Here is an 18,724-nt window from a genome sequence, read left to right on the forward strand (position 1 = left end):
TCAGGTGAATTGGTGGAGCAAGAACTAAATAAAAGAGCTCCTACAAACACCTAGTTTACTGACCTCCTCTTTGTGGATGATGTTTATTCGTGTCTTGATATAGGGAAACGCGTGTGAGGTGGTGAGGATAGTCTTGCGTTTGAACTGTTCGTGCAGATCCCCGTGGGCCCGACCATCCAGGGTGAAAGGGGTGCAGTAGACAAAACGGCGCAGGTTGTAGTTCTTGTCGAAGTATGTGATGCGGTCCTTCATCTCGTACGTGTCAAAGTAAGGCTCCACATATGTGATCTGGATGAATGCCTGCAGAAGCAAAGACGACTCAGCGTTGCAGTGCAGTGCTGCGTGAGACCAGCTGTGGTGTTGCCTCATGTCTCCTCCTTCAGCCACAGCCCTAAGAGCCATATTAGGTACTGTAGGAGAAAGCACGTTGCTCAAGACTGACCTTGTTTGGGTCCAGCTTGCATTTGTCCACTGGGTTTGAGTCTTTAATGACTTCTACCTGGTCTTCTCCAAAGCGCTCCCCGTAGAAACCCTGAGAAGAAACAACACAGGGCATCATTAGTTCCTACATACAACACATGAACCTCCTCCCCTCTGGCAGGCGTCACAGAGTCATAGCCACCGGACACAGAGTCAGCTGAGCGAAACTCTACCGGTCACAGCACAATACAATGACTCATTGACTCTTCACAGACACTAACATAAACATGCAATAACCACTACTGAATATGACACAGCGAGCTGCAGTTCATATTCTTTGTTTGTTCATTTTTGTAAATAACTATAATTAAAATTGTAAATAATTTCCTTTTTTTCTGTCACAAGAGGGAACACAGACTGGGTCAGACAACATAATTTGTTCTGCGCAAACTGGGCCATTAAAGCTGATTCTAATTTAACAGAGGAAATTTTAACCCAATTAAACATCTGAATTAAGAATGAAAATAGAAACATAAATTACAGACATGATTGAGAAACATGTTCATACGAAACGTACCTCTAATCGGTGAGAGATTTCTGCCAGCTTGGTAATAGCAGGCTCTTTGTACACAAACTCCTGTTCGTCTAAGTCACCAAATTTGGAGCCATAAAATCCAACTCTGAAGTACGTACCAAACATCCTCTTTCCCACCTGGAAGCAGAGAAGTCACGTGTTAGTGCGAGTTAGTGCTACGAAGGGATATGGATTGAAATCACAATAGGTAGTGTATATTAACTAGAGCCAGTACTGCAAGGTGTCACAAGTCTCAAGTATAAAGAGAAGTATAGTAGAAAACAGAACACAGGCAGCAGCAGTGTTCACCTCAGAATATCAGCAAATCATTTTAATAAATCAGCAGCAACATTTTTAAAACTCGCAACACAAGAATATATGGATTAAATAAACACCGGCAAATTGTTCAAAAAAGGGAGAGTCCCATCATAAGATCATATTTATATACATAGTGTCTGTCATTGCTACCTTTATGACATTACACGGGACGAATCATGAATTAACTCTCCAGAGACAGGATTGTGCTGCACTTCTAAACTCATTAGCGCCTATGTACGACTCTGCTACAAAATGCTTTAAATAAAGAATGAATACGTTTAATTCTGCATAAGGGACAGAGACATTTGCATGGCTGATGTTTGTTCGTTGAATGTCTGTGAGGCCAAAAAAATGACCAGGCCAAGCTGTTCAAAGTTAGACAAAAGGTTGGTGAAGGCAGTGTTGGATAACATCATGGGATCTCTGTTAAAAAGTCTAGGAATTGTGTCCATACAGTACATAAAGTAAAGTAGCTGAGTGGGGATGTCATCTGCGTGAAAGTGTGTTTAACACAGAGGAAAGTCTAATCTGACAGATAACAAAATACTCGTTAAAGATCCCTCTCATCGCAAACTTAAAGGAATAAATCTGGTTTAAGCAGTAATTTAAAAAGCCCTGAAAATTAAGAAACTTACCACAAGACATAATTAAGTAAAGTAGAAAGGAAGGGTCGGCAACCAGGGAAATCAAAAAGGAGAAAACAGAACAAATTTTAATCAGGATGGGGTTTCTCCAGAGAATTCCAAAAGTTACACCAACTAAAGAAACACAGCTAAAACGTGTCCACTGATTTTGAGAAAGAACATAAACATGTTGGAGTCGATCCAGACCATGCAAAGGCAGACAGAATAAAAAAAAGAGACTTTCAGAAACATGTCATGCACTCTCAGTGCATGCCAAAAGGAAAGCTCTGTCCACGTCATGCAACCGTAACCGTAAGAACTCAGGAGGTTAATACGGTTAACAAAAGAACAGAACGGATGAAAAAAATATATCAGGGGTCGATTTAGTTTCATCTTCTACAAGGAAAGACAAGAATAATAAAATAACAATAAAAATCTAAATGGCTAAATCTTGAGTATTAAGAAAAAAAGTAATCTTGAGATTACTGTGACTTGAACCCTCTCAGAAAACATGATTTAAAAAATTTTGGCTCAAGATTCGACACAATGCAAGTTTGCAACAACCTGTGTTTTATGAGTAAGGCCCACAGCTAGAGCAGAAAGGGCTAAAAAGAGCCCATCACACAGAAGGCATGCACTGAAATCGAGCCCTGTGGTTGAAGAGATGAGATTAGGTGTGACAGCAGTCTCTGAGTGTGTCCCGACTGACACACCAGCAGACAAACAGAAGATGGATGATGAAAAAGTGCCACTTGTTCGGCTGAGCCTTTTGTCATTAGTGTCATACACTGGGGCTCCCATGCACAGCCTGCCAACACTGTCATTGAAAACACTCCTCTTGCACAGTAAGAGGAGGCAGGAAAGGGGAAAACAGTGATGACATGTTGCTGCCGTCGTACAGCAAGCGTCCCTAGCGGGGGCAGACGGACGACGCTGTCTGCAGATGTTAATGGGTTTGATGGAACAAAGCAAAGAGAGCAACAGGATGCTCGTGGCTAGCAAACAAAAAGATGAGTGAATAAAAACAAGATCAACAACGTGAGCAGGGTCAAGCAGGAACTGTTTTGTCACCTACCTCCCAGCCAGTGCTCTGTGTGACAAAAAGAATACAGGACATGTAAACGACAACACCTTCGCAAACCCTCACACATGCACGACTGTTACAGCAAGGAGACGGGGAGCTGAGTGGACTAGATCCAGGTTACTACGCACTGAGCTGAAGAACAGAGCAACTGACTGACAATTTCTGACCATTGTTGCAGCAGTTGCTCTACACTCGGCACTGTAACTCCACAAATCATCAAAATCAAAAAGTCACACAAGTGGTCCCGAAGAAAAGAAAACCTCCATCTCCTCCTACACCACATGCACCTTTTGTTCTATCCTTCACAACTTTAAAACATGCAGGGCATCGACAATATCAAAACAAACGCAGGAACAAAGTGCCAAAAAATAAAAACATGCACAGCTGTGTCTGTGTGAACGCTGGTGTGTGGGCAAACACAAAGATCTTCTCTCGCGTTAAAGCCAAGGTGGCCATTTATTCTGAGGCACTGCAGATGAGAAACACTGCGTGTTGTAACCCGCGTTACCCGAATGCTCTTCTTCCATTTTTTAAATCAGAAATCCCTCCACGCTGCCTCAATACAGAGGCCGACGTGAGTGAATACGTGTGCACCTATGCAACATGTATGTGACATTGTGAGGTGGAACATGCTGTCCAGTTACCCTCCCCAGCTACTACACAGCTCGTACTGGATTTATGCAAGAACAAATGAAAGAAAATCATTTATTGCTTTATGTTACCCAGATGATTTTGCTCAGGAAAGTCAATGATAATCTGGGCCATATTTAAATAAACCATTTTCTCTTTTGCTTCTTGTAGAAATCCAGCAGCAACTTCTCACCTCAAGCTACTGGAGCCTTGTATAAAGGAAGGAAATCTGCACGTTGCGTCTGTTTACCTGGTGAACTATTTTCCCAAAAGCTTCCTGTAGTTTACCATGAATAGTGGAAAGCTTCTTTGCATCCCTGTTGGCTTCGTGGATTGGGATCAGTACCTTATACACTTCATTTACGGCCTCGTACATGCCGGCCTGGAAAGAACGGGGAAACAAATGTTAATGTAGAATCTGTGTATCTTTGTGTAAAAGATAATGCAGCACATGATTTCACATAAAGAAGCACCAACTACAATTTTTTATTAAATTATGTTACTATAGAAGCTAAAATCATTTCCATTATTTTGTTAGCTTAATTCTCTCTTTTCTTCACACCATGGAAAAGGAGGCAGCAGCCTGCTCCAGCAGACCCACAAGGCCGATCTCGGTAAAGTATTTCCCTGAGCAAATGCCTTCTTCATCAGGCGACACCACATCATCAGAGACTGCAGACTCTTCCAGTACATTGGAAGAAATATTCTACAACAGAAATAAAAGAAACATACATTAATAGTGCCTTTGGTATCACTGTAATAGAAGTTGTGTAAAGCAGCGTGCACTCCTGACCTGGAAGGTGACACAGCCCACAGGCAGATACTTGCGATCTTCCAGCATGCTCAGGTACTCTGCTACCAGGGCAGCACTGTGCACCAGACACTGAGCGGCCTCAGCGTGGTTGTTCCTCTCTGAGTGTTTGCCAGCCATGTTCTGGAGCCACGTCAGCCGGAGGTCTGGAGAAGTCTGGTAACCCTTTGCAATTCTGGAGATGGAGACGAAGATGGAGACATAAAAGTACAGCAATAACAACATGATGACCGTTAGTAAAGGAATAGATTTGTAAGTGAGCAGAAAACACTTGAATACACACAAGTACACTTTACCTGTACATGAGATCTATCAGCATCTCTGGATCTTCCTGGTGCTCCTTCATCTTTACTGTGTCAGACAGGATCATGTGCAAGTTAAACACAAGATCCTGGACCTGTGAAATAATTAGAAATGTTTACAAAATTACATTTAAAACTTGAAATCAGCAGTCAGTCTTCTCACTATCATACAAGCTGTGTGCAATGAAGGAAAAAAAAAGACCTGGTCTGGGAAAGTTGTCTCTCTCAGCTCAATGTCCTCCTCAGCGTATGTGAGTATTGTTTTGAGAGAGCGACGCAGAAACTCCTCATTAAAATTCTGAGAGGTTCCCACCAGTGAGGAAAGAGACATGGTCACCTGCATCTTTACTCGGGCAAAGTTCTGAAAGTACAACCATGAAAAGAAAACACTGAACAAACATACTATATTTTCCAAAGGTAGGAGCCATGAATACCAAAAGAATAGGAAACAGCAGAGCACACAGTGTGTGTGTAAACCAAAAAGTAACAATTCAGTAGCTGAGAACTGGCAGGTCACCAAGTCTGCTCATAAAATAACAGGTTCCATTTTACGGATTTTAGTGCAGTCAATTCATTACAAATAATATATTCAGCTCACACATGCTTTCATTAGGCTTCTTCTAGGCAGATATACTGCAACCAATACGAACATTTTGATTTCTACACTCCAGCCAATTTTCTGGGTTCATGAGAAAATGCTGCTAGAGAATCAGATCAATAGGACACTGAATCTGTGCATAAAGTGTACATTTAAAATGCACTCACGTTGCCAATCTCAAAGTTCTGTCTCATGAGGAGGTAGAGGGAGGCGCTGGCATGCGCCCTGATGGTGCTTATGCTGCTGCTGCAGCTCCTCAGCAGTCGCAGGCACAGGTCAGCGCACTGCTCCGTCTCTTCCTCGAACAGCAGTTCAGGGAACTACACAACACAAATACATATTAATTAACAACAATATATATATATATATATATATATATATATATATATATATTATTTTTTTTTTTTTTTTTAAATAAAGCTCCAAAAGTCTAACCTTAGACACCAGTGCTCTCTGTGTGGCAAAACAATGCTGCAGGTAGAGGGCGCTCTGATTGCAGGCCATGCTGTGGAGCAGCACCTTCAGCACACCGCCAAGGATACTCTCCTTGGACTCTGTCACTGACACCGTCTGCAGAGAGTGGGATATATGTAGCCGTTACATGAGCATGAGTGGATTTACCTGTTAGACTGAACAGTGATCAGAACTTATGCATGTCAGTAGCACAAAAGTCTTCAAAAATCCATTGCATACCTGTACAATGATCTCCAGCGTATCAAGAATAATTATATTGGCCTCTGTTGCAAGGTTACCATCAATAAGCGCTTCATGTTCCAACTCTGCTCTGGTCCTGCAACCGAGAAACCAGAAACAAGTGTCACCAGTCATTACCAATTCATAAACTGCGCTAAGTTTTGCAACCTTGAATGTTTTAATCACCACATTCGAGCAGCTACCAATTCATGATCAGTGTTGAGCTGCACCTCAGACAGTTAACCTGGTTCATTGGCTAAGATATGTTTTCATACAGCGTAAAGGTACGAAAGTAGAATAGAAGTCGCATTAGTAAGATGTGTTTCACGGAAAATATATCTTTTTTATGATCAACATTAATCTTGCATGCTGATCCAGTTAGACATCTAGCCTCAATCTATAACTTCACTCAATAGAGGATTAAATGGTTTAAAAGCATTAGGGAGAATGTCTTCAGTGATAAATAATGCATATCTACAGGTGGAACCCTGGAGTTAGATTTACGGCTAGACGCACTAAAATCTGACTTTACATTGGGGCTGCCTCGGCTGGGCTTATTAAAATTAATGAAACAAATAAATTATGTATAAATAACAAGAGCTATGACTATATTTGTCTTGTTTTTAGCTCCCCAATGAGACACGAGTCAGAACCCAAAACAAGAAGCACACTGGTTAAAAAGCAACAGACCCACTGCAACCGCTACCAACCCTGAGACAGACCAGGACAGAGACTAACAGGACGGGGGAGAGGAGGTTATCTGCTGGTGCATTCAGATGCCAATGTGAAATTAGAAAATTTGAATGGAGAAGAAATATTGAATAAACATGGCATTTGGCTCAACACAGAACATTAGAAATAAACCTAATATTTAATATTACTGATAGATGCTTTGTCCATTTTAACTTTCTAACTTCCCACATTCTGGAGAATACACCATAAATGAGAATCTAAAGCGAGGGGGGATTCAAAGGCGCACACAGCAAATATGGACCATACAATACCTGACTGATCTGTGACTCCTACATAAACAAACATCAACATGAGAAAACAAAGGGATTAACAGAACACAAATGATGATATTTCAACTATAAAAAACAGACAGACAATTTACCAAACATTAACAAGTTTAGGAACAAGCGTACTTGTCCATCTTTTCACTGTTTTGTCGCCAGTGGGTCATGTCCTTCCTCCATCGAAGGTTCTCCTGGCTGCCAAAAGCACTGCCAGATGGACTCCGCTCTAGATGATGGAGACACACTTGTTTACTTTTTTAATGATGGTGAAAGAGGCAGTGTGTACACAGGAAACGTGACAGGTTTTGCTGAATGGCGGTATCCAAAGTACTAGCAAAGGGTGTTTATGCACGTGTGGAGGGTGAACACAGGACAGCACCTCAGTCTGTGTGTTTGTGCAACTTTTAAATTTGGTTTCCTAGTTTCTGTGCCATTAGTTGCCCATATGTGGCACCCACCTAGTTGTCCACGGCTTCGTCGCACCATCTCCTGTCTGGCCCCGATGCTGCCGAGTATGGCCTCCTCCAATTTAGCCTTCATGTCTTTGGACTTCTTAAAAGTCAGGCTGTTCATGCGCTCAAACGCCTTCTTCCCCTGCATGGTGAACACAACATGGGCCTTGTATCCATGACGCAGAGGTGGTGAGTGGACAGAGAGAACACACAGCAGGGAAGTTATTTGCAGCACAGCACGCAGCAAGCAAAGGAGGTTAGCAGCGTAAAAGCAACTTTGCAAGCATGTAAAAACAAAATCACAGCATAGTAGAAAGCACTTGAAGAACACAGAAGGAAATAGGAGTATAGTATAGAAGGCAGCAGGTTTTTATTATTTTATCACAATATTAAGCAGCTAAAGCGGAGGCTAATGATCTATAATATTCAGTGGCCGCTTTATTAGAAGCATGTGGCTAATTTAATACCCACAAAGCAACATGCCTTTATAAAGCTAATGGAAAGATCCCATGAAGGTTTTCACAGTTGACATTACCTTGTATTCAAAGCAGGAGACACAGAGGTAGAGGAGATCAAGCAGTCGGTTGAGCTGAGTCACTGATAGGTCTGTGAACCACTTCTGTAACACCAACTCGTCAGCGTTCTTCAGCACCCACAGCAGACAGATGAGCAGACTACGGCTCGACTCGGCCGAGAAGCTTCCATGTGGACGACTCGCCTGGGGAAATAAATCAGGAGGACTCAGCACATCGTAGCAAATTCATTTATTAACAGGTTAATTAGGGATTAAAAGGCCTCCGTGTGGTGGAAGAGTGGTATATGCTGCAGTCCCTACCTGCGAGTTGAGCAAGAAGCTGCTTGGTCGGGACATCGGGGTGGCTGTGGAAGTGCCTGCTATCGCCATGGCAACAGTCTGACTGATCAGACTGTTGCCATCTCCCTCTGCCTCTTCTCCACTGTTGCCTACAATTGTCCCTTGGGGAGCGCCTGGCCGACCCCACTGGTTATGGGATTCTACTAAAATTACAGAAAGACAAAATAAAAATGTATGTCGCAATATATACAGAAAATTTGTTAAATGATGTTCAAAGCACCAAGCTAATCGGCACCTGTAAAGTCATGCAGCTGCGGCAGAGTTTCCATGACAATGCCAATGAGGGGCAAGTACAACATTGCGACCCGTGCCTTGACCTCAGGATCCGCGTAGCGCGGGTCAGAGTCGTGGCTGGACAGGAGGTTATGAACCACACTCACCACTTTCTTATGAAGCCCAAACATACTGGAAAGAGAAGAAGACAAAGTAAAAACAACATAAGAAGAAAAGAGATACAGAGACACTTTACAGCAGAGTGTAAGAATACAAACCCCTCGTTATCTGGGTCCAGTATCACAGACAGCTCAGAAAGCACCAGCCCAGCCAGATAATGCTGCTCTCTGAAAGGCACCGACAGCTCAAACATGTTGGCTATCTTCTGATCCTGAACATGTGTGGAGAAGCCAGAGCTCTACAGAAAAGAGACAAATGTTGTATTTACACTGCTGTGTTCAAGGCCTAGGGAAGTATAATGACATCCATTGCTAACACAGAATTGTGTTTGTGTTGTTAGTTTTTTTCCCCTATGCTTGAGTCGACTTCACAGAGCGAGCAACCATTTGTATTTGTGTTTTTCGTATGTCCTCCATCTTTTTTGGGCTGACCTGGGAAGTAGCTGAAGACACAGATGGGGAAGGCGAGGCAGGTGGTGTCAGCAGGCTGCAGGGCAGATTGAGGGTCACATAGTGTTCGTGGCTACAGACGATCCTCAAGAAATCTAGTCTCAGAGACTCGAGAGTTGGGTTCTGCAGAGCGTAAAGCTTGGTTGACACCTTGGGAAAGAAGACATAACTTTTATAATATAGTTTTTAGTAACATTGAAATTATGATGCAGCATCACAAATTGACATGCTAATTATATTTATATTAAAAAAGACCCATCAATAAAAGGAGATACAACTTGATTTGCATATATCTATGTTTCCAGGCTGCTGCCTAGAGTCTAGAAACCCCTGCAGTTACAGTTTATTACCTGGATCAGATGTATTCAGCCAATCAGCAGTGGGGAGGTAAGGGATAACAATCCCTTAGCTTGAGTACTACTATTTTAACATATACAGTGTCTTTGAAATGCAAAACCACAAGTGTACCTGTTTCCAGTAGGCCCTGATTAGGGTAAAGACAAAACCTCTGTCCATGACTGACAGTAAGTCGTTCAGAAAAAAGGCCAGACTGGTGTTTAGTCTCTCCACCAGCTCCAGGTCCTGTTTAGAAGAGGTTCCATTTTTAGAGAAAAGTAACATTTGTATAGACATACGTTCCACATACTAAGGACAACAAGGAACTTGTGGGTCATTATTTACCTTCTGGAAGCGAGACACAATGTCACCAGCAATGGTGCTGACCAGGGCTGTGATGTCATCCATGAATCGCTCGGGGAAACGGTTCTTCCTGGGTGACTCTAATCGGTCAGTGAAATACAAATGGTGGATAATGCTCTTCACCTATGGGGTGTTAGAAAAAATGTTTTAATTTTCAGAAAAGTGTAAGGTGACAGCTGATAAGATGACAGTGTTTAGCCTACTGTAAGAATTGGTTTCTTACCATCAGCTCAAAAAAGAACCAAGCCTGCTGCAGGGCGCCCTCCCTGACGCTTCCACTGCTCACCACCCACTGAAGGGCCAGCTCCTCATGGAAGAGCTGAGTATCCAGGTAGTACATGAAAAGACAGGTGGAGATGAAAAGACAGGTAGGGAAAGAGAAACAGAAAGCAATGGGACCAGACAGAAAACAAATGTGAGGCACCAGAGAAAGTGTCAGGCTCTCAACATTAAATACATAATCATCTCCACAATGGTTTCAGAAAGTATTCAAAGCCTTTCACTTTTCGTATGCTTAGTGTCGTACATTTAAATAAAACAGAGATAAAAACAAACAGGTGTATTTGTAAACCAAGCTGAAATCTCTCATTTACAAACATGACCGTACTGGAGTCAAGACGAGTACTTATTTTAATAAACCTTTATAAATTTAAAACATTACTGCTTTCCACCAGTAGCAACGCTGACGTCGAGCTTCAAACAGTTCCCAGGGTTGAGTGTCTCCTAACACAGAATTAAAAAAACGCTCTACAGTGTAGACCAAGTAAGACTGGCTCAATGCAACACTTTAGCTTAACAGTGTCCCAAAGCAAACAGCAAACACTTATCCCAAGAAAACAGGTTAGAAATTCACAAGCCTTTATCATCCACTCCTATGCACAGATGTTCAAAGCTAGTAAATAAAACTTCTTCAAACAGACAATAACCAGTTCGGTTTGTTTGTATATAAGAGATTTCATTTTTCTTTTGATACTAAAAGTGATGGGGCCTGAATACATTTGAAACTGACTATATGCAGTATTAAAACAATCTGGACCCCTGCCTCAGAACAACCTGATGAAAGGTTATTGTGTCTCAATTCTGAAATCCAAAAATTGTATTTCATTGATGTGATGAAACTATTTACTCCAATAAAGTCCTGTGTCCTTGAAGTTACTTGATTAAAAAAATAAAAACAAAAAAGGGACATCAGAGGTTAAAAGGTTGGCTTATCACCTCCTAAAAAATCCAAATAAATACATTTAAAATGTGAAATTAAACATATAATTAGCAAAAATGGTCATCCATTTTTACTTCTGGTAAATAACATAAAAATAGAAGTTCTTTATAGTGAGGCTTAAATATGTAGTTTTAAACATAGGACATTCTTCTGTTTGCATATTTTAATTTAAATGGGACTATATTACAACCCAACAAAGACAGTGTGGCTAGCGCACTGACTCTAGACCTTAATTCTGGCAAGTCTTCCATAATCATGTTGCCATGTATTTATGGTAAACCACATTTAAGGAAACGTGTTTTTCTACTGTACTCAGATATCAAACTAGTCAACAAATCTTTGTACTGTTGGTTCATTGCATTTTGTACAGAAGAGGATTAGGGCCACTAAAAAATAAATATAAATAATAAGAAATCAGTTCTGAGGAAACAAAATATGGTTAAAGTCTGAACTTAAATGTATTTATAGCCAGTAAAAAAGTTGGAATTTTGAAAAAGTAGCCCTGACTCTCTCCCGTACTTTTAGCAAAAAGACTTTCACTGACTGAATGAAGGCTTGCCAGACTATGTGGATACAAAAACATAGTCAGTGTTAGCCAGACTTCAAACAAAATCCATGTCAATCCAAATCCAAACACTATGACACATTCAGAGAAAGAGGCAAATCAGTGACAATCAGCATTCAACAAGACGCCACAACCACCAAGTACAACTTGAACCAATCCAAAGGCACACATCCACAGACAAGACAGATGAGGAGGCAAAAATAATAAGGAGGTGGGTGGGGTTGGCTCCTCCCCCAGTGCAAGTGGCTCTACCTTTTTTGTGGGTAACCGTCCTGTTAAAGTTTGCAAGAAACTGGCGCTCTCAGTGTGCGAAGACATGCGATTGCCACAGCGCTCCATGGCCTATGAGTGGGATGAATGGAACGGTGACAACAAAGTTAGTGGAGGAGCAACAAAAGCGTGGAGTTGCACCTTTTGCCTCAGCACACAGGGAAAAGTGTCTGCTGGGTCACGCACACCCGCACTGCACACTTTTGTGATCTCTTGCACAGATTTATCACACATGAAGACACAAAACATTTAGACAGGACAGGGTCACAACTACAATTTAATAACAGACATACAACAGTAGCTTGACTGATTTAAACGAGGAAAGTGGCTTCATAATGAGGCATGAGCTCAACTGAACACAGAGGACTGATTCATTTCTTCTTAACGTTACAGCCATTGCTCAATGACTTGCCAATGACATATAGAAAAAACTTTTACAGTGTCAATGTTGCATTGCATGTCTATGTAAATGTCAATGTAGGCTTGTTTAATGTTTTGTGTTTTGAGATTTTCTCATTAGAATGTTGTATTGATACATTTGTATGTGTAAATTTGTAACTAATGAACACTTTAGTGACAGAGGACATGACATCACACAAAAATGGAAATAAAACTCACATACTTCACACATGTACAGACACATTCACACACAAACAGTTACACCATGCTCCAGTAAGAAAGCGAAGGCTTATGCAGGGTGTGTAGAAAGTCATGCAGGGATACTAGAGTCTATTAAAGCAGTGGGAGGAAAGTGTTTAGAAAAGCAGAAATGATTAAAGAAAGTTAGACATGAAATTAAATCAGGGCTAATAACTGAAATTGGGAACACTACTCTTTTTCTCCACCCTTCCAACAACCTCATTGAGAAAGATTATGCTTTAGATTTATAAATTTAAAATTCACAATTACTGTCTACTCTAAACCCTGATTGAGTTACAGTCAGGACATGAAAAAAAACATACAAACAAACAAGAATTTGGAGACAAACTTTTTTAGTTAAATTTCTTAGTTTTCATCATTTTCATTCTGCAATGTCTGTATTTTAAATATGCACAGTACCTACAATAAACCGAGAAAAAGAGAGGTGCTAGATGTGAGGAGGGAACATTTGAGTATGACAATTAGTGGGTCATGGAGGCGGCTGTGACTCCCATGTATGGATCATGGGAGGGTTATAACCATAACTATAGCAGAATACTGTAATATTCCAAAGTTTTGGTCTTTTTTTCCCTACAACTGCAGCTACTTGCATGATTCATCTGTCTCTAGTTTGAAGGAAGAAAGGAAACTTTTTGGGATCCATTATAATGTGACTTAAAAGAGCTACACATTCTAGGCTAAAGTTTTAGTCGGTAATAACATAACATAACAATAACTAATAATAACAAATGATAACCCTTTAACCTATTAAATAACCTATTATTGACAAATTATGTCAATAAACCAAAACTCCAAATATCCCAGTATCCCTGAAGGTGAATAGGGTGAGTTCATTTTGTAGTGAGGCAACGTGGAGGACGGGGCATTTATAAAACCACCTGCATGGTTTCTGGAGCGGAACCAGGGCTGGATCCCCACGGGGCACTCTTACAGCCCATGGTGTTCACCCACGAGTTGGAGCGGTCTAAGCCCTAGGTGTGCCAAGGTCAAAGGACACAAGGCAGGCAAAAGGCAAGGGAATGAGCGAGCAGCACGGGGGAAGGAGGAGGGAAGGAATAATGAGAAGTTATAGAGGTTCAAAAGGTCAGAACTGCTAGAAGATGCCAAAGACTCAAAAAGGGTTAGCCATCAGTTAAAAAAAAGCACTTGTCTCTCCTTTTCCCTCTATGCAAGAAAGAAACGTCCCCTCCCTCAAGAAAAACAACAGAAAAAAGGTTTAGTTGTATTAGCAGCAAAGGGAATAGTCATCAAAAGGTAGGCTGCATCCATCATACAATAAAATGCTTTAAGTTTAGCAAGAGCATAAGAAAGGGCACACATCATCTTCATCATCATCATCATCATCATCATCCACTCACTGTGCACAGACTTTAAGTTAAACTGACACCACTCACTGCACAGACTTTAAGTTAAACTAACACAACATGTTTAAACACAACAGAAATTAAATGAAAAAAGGGAGCTACTCGAAATGATAATGAGACTGTGCATATGTCCACATCTTTCACAATCTGAGCACAATGAGCACTGTATGTGCATGTGTCATGTTGCTGTTGTCCAAGCTTATGTTTATGTTTTAGCAATAAAGATACATGCTAGTAAAATAGCCCTCTGTGTAACTGTACCTATACATTCAATACAATCACCCTAGCGAACCCTAAAACACATCGCAAATTGATAAGAGCTGCAAGATTACAGCGCTGAAGAATACAATGTTGAATGTTTAACTCTGACAGCCATCATTTATATGCAGCTAGCACAACAGTGTTAAGTGCCCAGAAATGCTGAATCTGTTCACATCAAGACCACATTTAATATTTACAAATGAAGCAGCTTCAACAGAATTTAAAGACTTTACCTTGCTGCCAATGATGGAGCGGACCTCATCATCAGGAGAGGTAGGGGTACCAGAAATGTCAGGGTTACTGTTACTAAGGCTACGGGAGCGGTTCAGGTTGAGGCTGGCTGGTCGGACAGCTGAGCGAGCCATGGTGGCATAGTGAACAGAGCCTCCCAACCCTCCTGGGCCTGTGACAACACAGAGAAAGGATAATGAGCCACCAGGGAATTACACCTGCTACTGGCAAGAGCCTTTTGAAAAAGCTGAGACCACCTTTCATTTTGCACATGGTGAATACATGTAAATAAATGTCTTAAAACTTTGTTCGTTTGAAGCAAACAATGTATCTCAGTGTTAGAACATAATACAATACAAAAGTTTATACCATAAGCTCTGAATCTCATGTGAATTCATTTTCAAGAGATGAGCAATTGCACACGAATAAAGATGTACAGCAGTGGACCATATCTACCTGTTAAGGATGAGTTGGGGTCTTTGTTGGGCAAGCAGAAGACAAAATGGATGTGGAAGATAAAAAAAATTTAAAAGAAATAGAGGGAGAAAAATTATAGCAGGTAGGTTTCACCATAAACAACCGGTAAGAGTGAGATGATGGTTAAATGGGGTTAACTTAAAAGGAGAAAACATAAGAACAGAGAAAAATAAAGTTAAATGGCAAAAAGGGGAGGCAAACGGAGGCCGACTCTTTTAAATACCTGGAGATGGCGAGTTGGGGTCCGTGCTGGGCAAGCGGAAGACATAATGGATGTAGGAGGAGAGAAGGCTGTTACGACCATGCATGTCCTGGCTCGTGTCCAGGTACTTGTGAAGTCGATTCACTATGGACGCCATGACCTCGAAGGAAGCCTGGCCCAGATTGACTAGATGCAAATGAAGAGAAAAATGTATGGCATAAGACACTTACATGATGTAAAATCATAAGTAATTCAAAATCCATTTAATGTTCTGAAAACTAGTACAATCAGAATGGTTGCTCCTGTGGCTAAAAGAGCTCCTCTGAACTTCAGAAGAGCAGCTTTTAAAACGTACCTATCTGACCAGCAATGACCGGTGGCCGGACTACAAGCAACACCAGCTTGTCGAGTAAAAGATGGAGAAATCGAACCACGGGCTCCAGCTGGGAAGAATTGAGAGCTGCAATGCTCGACTTGAGCTCAGCCTCCAGGTTGTTCTCCATGATGCGCATGTCTCCTATCCTGACCGGGAACATGTGCTCATCCAGGGCGTGTACCAAGGCAAAGAACTTATCCAGGTACTGGTCCTGGAAGGAGAGGGAGTTAATTTATTTTATTAACAAATCAAAAGGTCAGTGACAGCTGAGTGGATATAAAATGAGAACATGACAGAACAGTGAGATATAGAGGTAAACTAAAAAAAGTAAGGTTGGATCTACTGGTCTGTAACTTTGAGCCAGCAACTTGGCTCACCGAGTGGAAACTGCAAAGTGAACACTACAAGAACACAGTAGAATCCAGCAAGTCTAATCTGCTCCAGGAGCAATGATTTATGAGCACATTAGTCCCAGTTAGGCTCCTGGGGAATGTAGTCAAGACCCCCACACCACAGCCGACACAGATGGAGTGGACCTCAGTAAATTACTGGCGAGGTGAGCTCTATCCACTAATGAACTGGTGTTGGAAGAGAATTACTGTCAAAACACTGTGCGGTTGTGTGTCTTGAAATTATAAATAATTACCAGTGTGTCAGGCAAAAAACGATGCTGTGGGAATTGATTGTGTTTGTGTAAAGGCATAGGATGTATTTTCCTGCACGTTCTGGTTTAGTTATATGAAAAGGTTATTTATTTTTCTTCTACTCTGTTTCTTCTATTCAGAAATTTTCACAAAACATAAAACAGACAGGAAGATGATGGATGAGGAAGATGAGGAGTACTTCAAAATGACGCTAATTACAAGCCAGTTACCTGTGTGTGGATGGTAGAGACAGCCACAACTTCCACATTGAACACTCCTCGATGGTTGTCAACCCACTTCATCCCAGGGAGTGGAACCTTTAGGACACTAATATTGGAGTAAATCTGTGCCACACTGACAAAATAAATATTCTGATAGCACTTAATTCCCACAACTATTTCTCACTGTACATGAAACTATAATGTACTATATTTATTTCATTTTCATTTCCTGAAAAACACTGTCTTACATCTGGGGAGAGAACAGAGTAGGACTGCGGTGGTTTTTCCAAAGACACAGGCAGACAGAAATGTCCTGTCCGTAATCGCCCATTCTGCAACATTGGGATCCACTAGAGAGACAAATATTTACAATACTTCAATATTAGCAATGTGCAGGTGAGAGTGTTTGGACATTGTCACGGTGAGAGTTCAGACATCCCATTAATGGGCAGCTGTATCGATGGCCTGGTACATACCGTGTATCCCACAGGCGTCTCCAAAGGTGTGTTTTGCTTCTGCTGACAACTAACATGATAAAAGGTGAAGAGAATGTGGTGGTGGTCCGACAGAGAGGCAGGAAGCTTGATTTTGACCTCATCATGAAAGTCAGGAGATCTGTTGACAGTGACAGAAACAAGTGGTGCAAAGCTATTGTAGAGAAATTCATCCAAATTCCTTATTTTACTGACACGTAATAAATCACTTGAGTTGCAATATTTATATTCCCACAAAAGGAAGCATCGTCTCCAAGCCATGTCCAGAAACAAACATAGCAGAACCATCAACAAAGCCACCTCAGGGTTGCCTCAGGGTCAAAAAGCTCAGAGAAAACCATACATTCTCATGGGAACAAGTATTTTGTTTCTAAACCACTGAAAGAAATATCCTCAAGAGAAACAGCAACAAGACGCAACTTTACAAGAGCAAAAAAAGAAGAAAACTTGCTTGTCATTCAGTTTTCTTAAGGACTTAAGGTTTGTGACCAGAGAAGACTTTGAACTTACCTGTTATGATACACCACAGCGGTGTAGGCCTCTTTAGCAAAGTCTGAACAGCTGGACTTCCCAAATATCACCTGATGAGTAAATAAAAAAACAATAATCACAAGTCACAGTTACATATAAAGTGTTTTGACCATCTCCCTACTGCATCTCCAAATGGCACTGTTCATTGGCAAATGGACTACATATATATTTAATCTGCTTAAAATACAGATGGTAAAATAAAATAAAACTAAAAGCAGTGGCTCATCTTATATAATCTGATAATGGCATACCGGCAATGCATTGTTTGGATCCTCTCCATTCATAAATTGCACTTTCACTGTGATGTTGCGGGCAGAGCCTTGGCGGTTGGCAAAGTTAAGACTCTGAGGGTTGACATACAGAAGATTCCTTAAAAAAACACACACACACACAGACAACAGGGCACACCATTAATTACATGTGTAACTGCAAAAATGACAACAGATAAAATTCTTGTGTTGGTGGCTGTGCTCAAAAAAACGTAGACATCGACCTTTGGATGACAAAGGCATGACGACATTTCACACATATGTACATTCTATTATGTAGTCACACACAATGTAAAGGTAAAATTATAAATACATTGAAAATAAACTGGGGAGTTCAGCAGCCACGCCTTATGATACTACATAGATAATTCCTCAAACTGCAGGTCACCTACGCCTCTGAAAACAAAATCAATCCTCTTTAATAATGCTTGACCTAGTTTGCCTAAAACAGTTACATCAGATTCAAGGCCATCATGGAAGGTACACCACTCTCTGATTGGTAAATGCAGAGGCCTACAATTAAAGCACTAGGTACGTTTTTTAGAACACAGGACTGGAGTCAGAAGTGTGTCATGACTGCACAAAAGAGTTTTCTGAACAATTATAGGATAATGTGCGATTTGTCACAAAACGTATAGCAGTACATTTTGGGCAAAGGAGTTCAACAATACGGCAAACAACAGACAAATTACATCGTATCAAACTTGGCCTGAGCCTTGGTTGCCTTTTATTCGCTGTTCTAGTATTCTTATGCTGCCAATAAAAGGAATTGTACTATACTGTGAGATGTACTGTTACAACACTTCTGGAAGGGGAGGAGATCCCAGAATAGGAAGCGTAAAGTATCTGGGGAACAGCTGAAAAACCGCAATGACGTAGCTGTCTCTGTGGGGGGCGGCCCCAGAGACCACAGCTGGAAACACAACTGACAACAAGGCGTGGGAATATATCTGGCCTGATGATCAGATTTTCCTCTTTGTTGCCGACCACTTCTAACTATTTTA

The 18,724-nt window shown here is 41.2% G+C and overlaps 1 protein-coding gene across 22 annotated transcripts in view; it reads right to left on the bottom strand.

Moving 5' to 3' along the window:
• dock7 (dedicator of cytokinesis 7) overlaps nucleotides 1-18,724 on the bottom strand; it is a 33,358-nt gene that overhangs the window by 2,025 nt on the left and 12,609 nt on the right. For 2 of the 22 annotated variants that reach the window (XM_055508638.1, XM_055508644.1), the window contains exons 15-48: nucleotides 17,703-17,820; nucleotides 17,431-17,501; nucleotides 16,903-17,041; nucleotides 16,675-16,776; nucleotides 16,436-16,522; nucleotides 15,541-15,772; nucleotides 15,207-15,371; nucleotides 14,963-14,983; nucleotides 14,509-14,678; nucleotides 13,529-13,621; nucleotides 11,973-12,062; nucleotides 10,160-10,255; nucleotides 9,919-10,059; nucleotides 9,706-9,819; nucleotides 9,220-9,387; nucleotides 8,887-9,026; nucleotides 8,631-8,800; nucleotides 8,357-8,538; nucleotides 8,057-8,239; nucleotides 7,528-7,687; nucleotides 7,199-7,295; nucleotides 7,058-7,075; nucleotides 6,054-6,150; nucleotides 5,796-5,930; nucleotides 5,528-5,680; nucleotides 4,965-5,123; nucleotides 4,757-4,857; nucleotides 4,443-4,635; nucleotides 4,212-4,355; nucleotides 3,900-4,031; nucleotides 3,011-3,025; nucleotides 998-1,123; nucleotides 443-532; nucleotides 64-300 (exon numbers count right to left, since the gene is read on the bottom strand). In XM_055508638.1, the coding sequence (XP_055364613.1) occupies nucleotides 64-300; nucleotides 443-532; nucleotides 998-1,123; nucleotides 3,011-3,025; nucleotides 3,900-4,031; nucleotides 4,212-4,355; nucleotides 4,443-4,635; nucleotides 4,757-4,857; nucleotides 4,965-5,123; nucleotides 5,528-5,680; nucleotides 5,796-5,930; nucleotides 6,054-6,150; nucleotides 7,058-7,075; nucleotides 7,199-7,295; nucleotides 7,528-7,687; nucleotides 8,057-8,239; nucleotides 8,357-8,538; nucleotides 8,631-8,800; nucleotides 8,887-9,026; nucleotides 9,220-9,387; nucleotides 9,706-9,819; nucleotides 9,919-10,059; nucleotides 10,160-10,255; nucleotides 11,973-12,062; nucleotides 13,529-13,621; nucleotides 14,509-14,678; nucleotides 14,963-14,983; nucleotides 15,207-15,371; nucleotides 15,541-15,772; nucleotides 16,436-16,522; nucleotides 16,675-16,776; nucleotides 16,903-17,041; nucleotides 17,431-17,501; nucleotides 17,703-17,820 (4,339 nt within the window). Of the gene's footprint in view, nucleotides 1-63; nucleotides 301-442; nucleotides 533-997; nucleotides 1,133-3,010; nucleotides 3,026-3,899; nucleotides 4,032-4,211; nucleotides 4,356-4,442; nucleotides 4,636-4,756; nucleotides 4,858-4,964; nucleotides 5,124-5,527; nucleotides 5,681-5,795; nucleotides 5,931-6,053; nucleotides 6,151-7,057; nucleotides 7,076-7,198; nucleotides 7,296-7,527; nucleotides 7,688-8,056; nucleotides 8,240-8,356; nucleotides 8,539-8,630; nucleotides 8,801-8,886; nucleotides 9,027-9,219; nucleotides 9,388-9,705; nucleotides 9,820-9,918; nucleotides 10,060-10,159; nucleotides 10,256-11,972; nucleotides 12,063-13,528; nucleotides 13,622-14,508; nucleotides 14,679-14,962; nucleotides 14,984-15,206; nucleotides 15,372-15,540; nucleotides 15,773-16,435; nucleotides 16,523-16,674; nucleotides 16,777-16,902; nucleotides 17,042-17,430; nucleotides 17,502-17,702; nucleotides 17,821-18,724 lie in introns of all 22 variants that reach the window. The other 20 variants (XM_055508639.1, XM_055508643.1, XM_055508645.1 and 17 more) reach the window with 20 other exon arrangements.

This window comes from Betta splendens, chromosome 4 (genome assembly GCF_900634795.4).
Source record: "Betta splendens chromosome 4, fBetSpl5.4, whole genome shotgun sequence".
Lineage (NCBI taxonomy): Eukaryota > Metazoa > Chordata > Actinopteri > Anabantiformes > Osphronemidae > Betta > Betta splendens.